Below are 5,290 nucleotides of genomic sequence, written 5' to 3' on the forward strand. Positions count from 1 at the left end.
TGCTGATCTCTTTTTACATCTTGATATTTTTGATTTATTTTGTTTGTACAAGTTGTACATATATATCTTGTTATTTCCAACTCAATTCCTCATTTCATTGGATTAATTTCACAAAAAACAACCAGCATACACAGCTTAACTACAAGGTAATACATACATTCTGATTAAGTTCACATTATCATTCCACATTATGTATGAATAAAATAAAAGATTATCAAGGTCAACCTTATCCTTATTGAAATCGGCTCATGAGGGTTCATTTTATCTGATATCATGAATATTAATATTTTTCTTAATTTTAAAAACTTCCTTCTCTGTCTGCCTTTTATTCTCTTTCCTTTCCTCTTCTGCCTTTCTTTTTAAATCTGTTTGAGCTCTGTCCCTTCCCATTTTGTGTATTTTAAAAACATGATTCTAGAGAGTTTTTTTTATTTTTGTTTACCTTTTATCATTTTTTGTAATGTGTTTTCCTTGTTCTTTAAAGTAAATAAGTGATTTTAAACAATATATACATATATATATAATATATTATAAGTTATTAAAGGTACATATACAGTGTTATAAATAAGGACATGATGGGACATCGTAGGCTACCCTGTAGCTTTTCAGCGAATGCAGTCCTATAAAAGTCATTGTGTAATAAAATGCCTCCAACAGAATTCGAACCTTTGACATCTTGCTGACAAGGCGAGAGTCATAACCACTAGACCACGAAGGCTTCATGGTTGAACAGGTTTAAATATATATATGTATAATAAATTTTAACCCCAAGCCCTTCAGTTATGTAGGGGATGAACTTGTTAAATTTAGGTTTGTTATATAAATGCAAGAATTAGTTCTTGAAACACACTTAACACGCATACTGTAGACACCCTGACATGACATTGGGGACAATATCCACATTGTCATGGTGGAAATTCATCTCTAAATGTTAACAATGAAATTGTGGAAACACATTTACCAGGCATACTGTAGACACCTTGACATGACATTGAGGACAACCATATCCACATTGTCATGGTAGAAATTCAACTCTGAATGTTAACAATGAGATTGTGGAAACACAATGTATTAACTTTCAACATTGAACCCGGGACATTATTATCCTCACTGTCCTGGTAGAGTGTCAAATATAAAGGGGAAAAATGAGATTTAAAAAAAAATATATTGAACATGTGACCTTGTGGAAAATGAAATTGTATGTTTAACATAATGGGCTTATTCGAATGGTTACTTTCGATGAGTACGAATTTTTGTTGAGTATTATTTTCATTCGACTGGTTCGTAAAATAGACTTCATTGACAACGAAAATTAACGTAACCAGAATGCATTAATCAGCGTTAAGTTATCCATGTGACCAAAAAAAAAAAAATTATATTTACCCACATTAAGTTAAAAAATAATTGTCCGAAGCAGCCTTGATTACGCAGAGTGTATTGCGGTAACTATGGAGCCATTTAGTTTTGTCGAGTATTTACCAGTTCTCTATTCGACTGGCCGTCTTCGTTTAGTAGGATTTTACCACTGCACAGGTGGGCGTAGTTTAATGAAGAATGACCAGTCAAATAAGGGCAATAATACTGTACTTCTGATATATCGTCAAGATGAAATAAAGCAATGAAATGAAAAGATTCTTGTAAAAACAATTTTATTCAATGAATTTAAATTCAACACCTCAAAAAAAGTGTATTCCAACCACTTTGCACCAGACCAAGATTAAAGAAAGAAAGCTCCGAGCATTAGTGTCAGATTTTCCAATTTTTTGAATATCTATTTTTTGTGATAGATTTTCTCAATTTTTCTTAAATTTTATATACAGTAATATAATAAATCTAATACATGTTGTGGCACAAAATGGCAAAGTTGTAGCAAAAATTGAAATTCAAGTTATTGGTATTTTCAGATACCTGAGTATGTGGTCTTTAAAATGAGGGGTGATTCATTGAAATTGGACATTTCAAGCCTAAGTTATTGGAAAGTGAAAATACAGTACTCTTAGAATCAAGATAAACATGATTTTTAGTAATTGCCTTTCAAAGTTATTTGTGCATACATTGTTAATAAATTTACCTATCAAAATAACATTAAAAAATTAAACAATTTGTTGACCACTTCCAGAACTAATACTTTGGTACATGATTAATAAGACATTAAAATGTTGATCTACAATGAAAAACAAATTTGGATATTTGGGCAATTTTTTGAACTCAAATATTATATAGCTCATTTACTCAATACTGGCCTGTGTGACAACTTAACCATTTCGCCACATCATGCCTCATTTTTTCTTGGTATAAAATATAATAAACCATTTTAATAAATTGTAAAATAAATAAATTATAATATATCTATTTGATGTGATAGATTTTCTCAATTTTTCTTAAATTGTATATAATATAATAAAACCAATACAAATACAAATAAAATTTAAATTCTATAATCATGAACTTATAAATTCTGTAATTATGAACAATTATTTTGGCAATACAGTATTTTGTTACTTTGAATATCAATTTTTTGTGTTATATTTTCTCACTTAAGGCATGTTGTGGCAAAATGGCTAAGTTGTAGCAAAAATCTAGAAATTGAGGCAATGAGTGACGAAGATAGCTCGTCGAATGAAGAAACATTAAAACCAAAAACAAAAATGACTGTAAAGCCACAAAAAAGACAATGGACAGAAGAAGAAAAGCATGGTGTGGTGACATATTTTAAAACATCCATTCAAGCTGGTCAAACTCCTGGGAAGAAAGCTTGCTTAGAGTGTATCAGTGCACACAGGTGTTTGCAGAATCGTAGCTGGCGGAATGTAAAAGATTTTGTCAGAAACAAAATCACATCGTCTGCTCGATATAATTCAAGATAAAATGAGACATGTCATGGCAAAATGACTCTCGAAGTTTGGCACGTAAATAGTTAAACTGCTCCTTGTCGTGCCCTAACTTAAAGCAAAGCCGTTTTGTCTAGCACAATATAAGGTTGTCACCCTTGATACATTGGGTTATGTCATCACTACGCATATTACTTATCAATTCATGGACTATAGTCCCAGCTTCAACACTCTTTGGAGGTGGTAGTAGTAGTTTTCCTTGTTTGACGTGTGGGGCTTTCTTTTTATCATTGTTTCTGGAATTTTGGCTGCTGTCCAGTTTACAATTGTGCTTCCACATTTCGCACTTAGAAAGGTACCCTAAACAGTTTGAACATGGTTGGTAGTTCGCAGGATTACGATATTCAGACGGTCGATAAACAACTATCAGGTCTCCTTTTCCTTCTTCTAGTACTTTGTAATTATGCTGATGATTTCCCTTGTTTCTAATGTATGTGAGCAAAGCTTGTCTTCTACTGCCGAATGCAGCTAAATATTGTGAAACAATGATTTCATTTTTGTGCTGCAGGAGATGAACTGGCAACTTTTTCTGTGACTTTGAACAAAAGAGGCAATATGCCACTTTGTCATAGGAACGACAGCTGGACGTATTGTGCGTTGTTTCTACATACACTTCGCTTTTGCTTTTCTCACTATTGACATTAATTCCACACTTCTTCACTGAAAGATTAACAAATTTATAAATTTATATTGGAGTGGAACACAAGAATTTTCAAATATATTCAGCAAGGTACATTCCTGGTGTACATTTTGCTTTAAATGCATCATATACTGTAGGTAAATTAAGGTGCATATTCAAATTGTCAACATAGTTATAGTTACCGTACTCACGCGAATAAACGCGCCCGGGCGCTTAAGATATTTTTTGCACTTTCTGAGGGGCGCTTATTCAAACGGGGCGCTTATGAAAACAGAGTGGAAATTGATTGGGCGCTTATGGAAATATATGAAAATCGAGGGGTTCTTATGGGAAATTATTAAATTCAAGAGGCACTTTTTGAATGAAAAAAAGATTATTTAAGGACCTTACAAATGGTGGTTAGACGGAAAAGATAATCGTCCAGAGAATGTCTCATGGCAAGAATGCTGTGAATATTTACATAACAGCAAAATAGCAGATGCAATTAGTGGTAGTGGGTAGATGTTAGCTTGTTGGCCATCGGCCGATTGAGATTAGCAGGATGGCAGGATCATTGTATTTTTTCTTGAAAACTTAGATGAGAAGGTGCTAAAGGTCAGAAAAAGAAAAAGTGGAGTAGGACTAGGCATAGACAAAAATATGTAAATAGAGTAAAGTTTGAAATATACTGTCTGTCCAGGGATCGGAGCTCTCATCTGTCCAAAAGAAATATCATCATTTTGATACTGACCTAAGAAGAATGTGCTTCCACTCTGCAGCTCAAATCATGCCAACAACTACAGTCCCAGGATTGATTGGATTATTGACTTGCTAAAACGAAAATCTTATGATGTTATTGAGGGGGCGCTTATTCAAACGGGACACTTATTCGCACGAGTACGGTACCTTTACTACAGGTTTCAGGATCAGGGAGGAACTCTTCTTCTACTGAGGAACAATCAGAATCCCCAACAAAACTATCCGAATGACTGTCATCTGAAATATTTAACATATTTAAAATATTATATAAACAATATAAAAAAAAAGACTAGACAGTGCTGCGTCATTCATTCATTATGTGTCTTGTGTTCATTTTATATGTTAAGGGCTCGTTTAGACTAAAGTTTACAATATTATTTCATCTGCTATTTAATGAAAATATATAATTTTGATTAATATTTAATTTATATTTAATTTATATATGTTAAGGGCTCGTTTAGACTAAAGTTTACAATATTATTTCATCTGCTATTTAATGAAAATATATAATTTTGATTAATATTTAATTTATATTTAATTTATAAATGAATTGTGTTCATTGTATATACAGCAAAAACAATAACTGGGAATAACCAAAAATGTATTTTAGAGTAATGTGCAAATTAATATTTTATCTGCTATTTAAAATACTTACTTTTGATTCATCATTTTTAGTTTAAAAGGTGCTAATAGCTCATTTTAACATGTTTTGCATGTATCAGAAAAAAGTGCCCATAGATATACTTATTGTCAACATGATGTTACTTTACTACGGTAGGTAATTTATTTGTGCATTCAAATTGTCAACATAGTTTTGATTACCTTTACTGGAAGGAACAGGATCAGGGAGGAACTTTTCTGATGAACAATCCTTGGAATCTGCAACAATCCTTTGTACTCTCCAAATACGTATGGAAATTAAAAGATAGCAACACACCCTACAACATTAAATGGTCTATCATCGACAGAGCATCGGCTTACTCCCCAAAAACAAAACGCTGCAACCTGTGCATAACCGAGA

At 32.4% G+C, this 5,290-nt stretch overlaps 1 protein-coding gene across 1 annotated transcript in view; it reads right to left on the reverse strand.

Moving 5' to 3' along the window:
- Positions 1-2,964: 2,964 nt before the first annotated feature.
- LOC117124631 overlaps positions 2,965-5,290 on the reverse strand; it is a 6,397-nt gene continuing 4,071 nt past the window's right edge. Inside the window, exon 6 of the mRNA XM_033270929.1 lies at positions 2,965-3,551. Coding sequence (XP_033126820.1) covers positions 2,965-3,551 — 587 coding nt within the window. The remainder of the gene's footprint in view (positions 3,552-5,290) is intronic.

Source organism: Anneissia japonica, unplaced genomic scaffold (genome assembly GCF_011630105.1).
Source record: "Anneissia japonica isolate Jap-2015-1 unplaced genomic scaffold, ASM1163010v1 scaffold943_len131696_cov117, whole genome shotgun sequence".
Lineage (NCBI taxonomy): Eukaryota > Metazoa > Echinodermata > Crinoidea > Comatulida > Comatulidae > Anneissia > Anneissia japonica.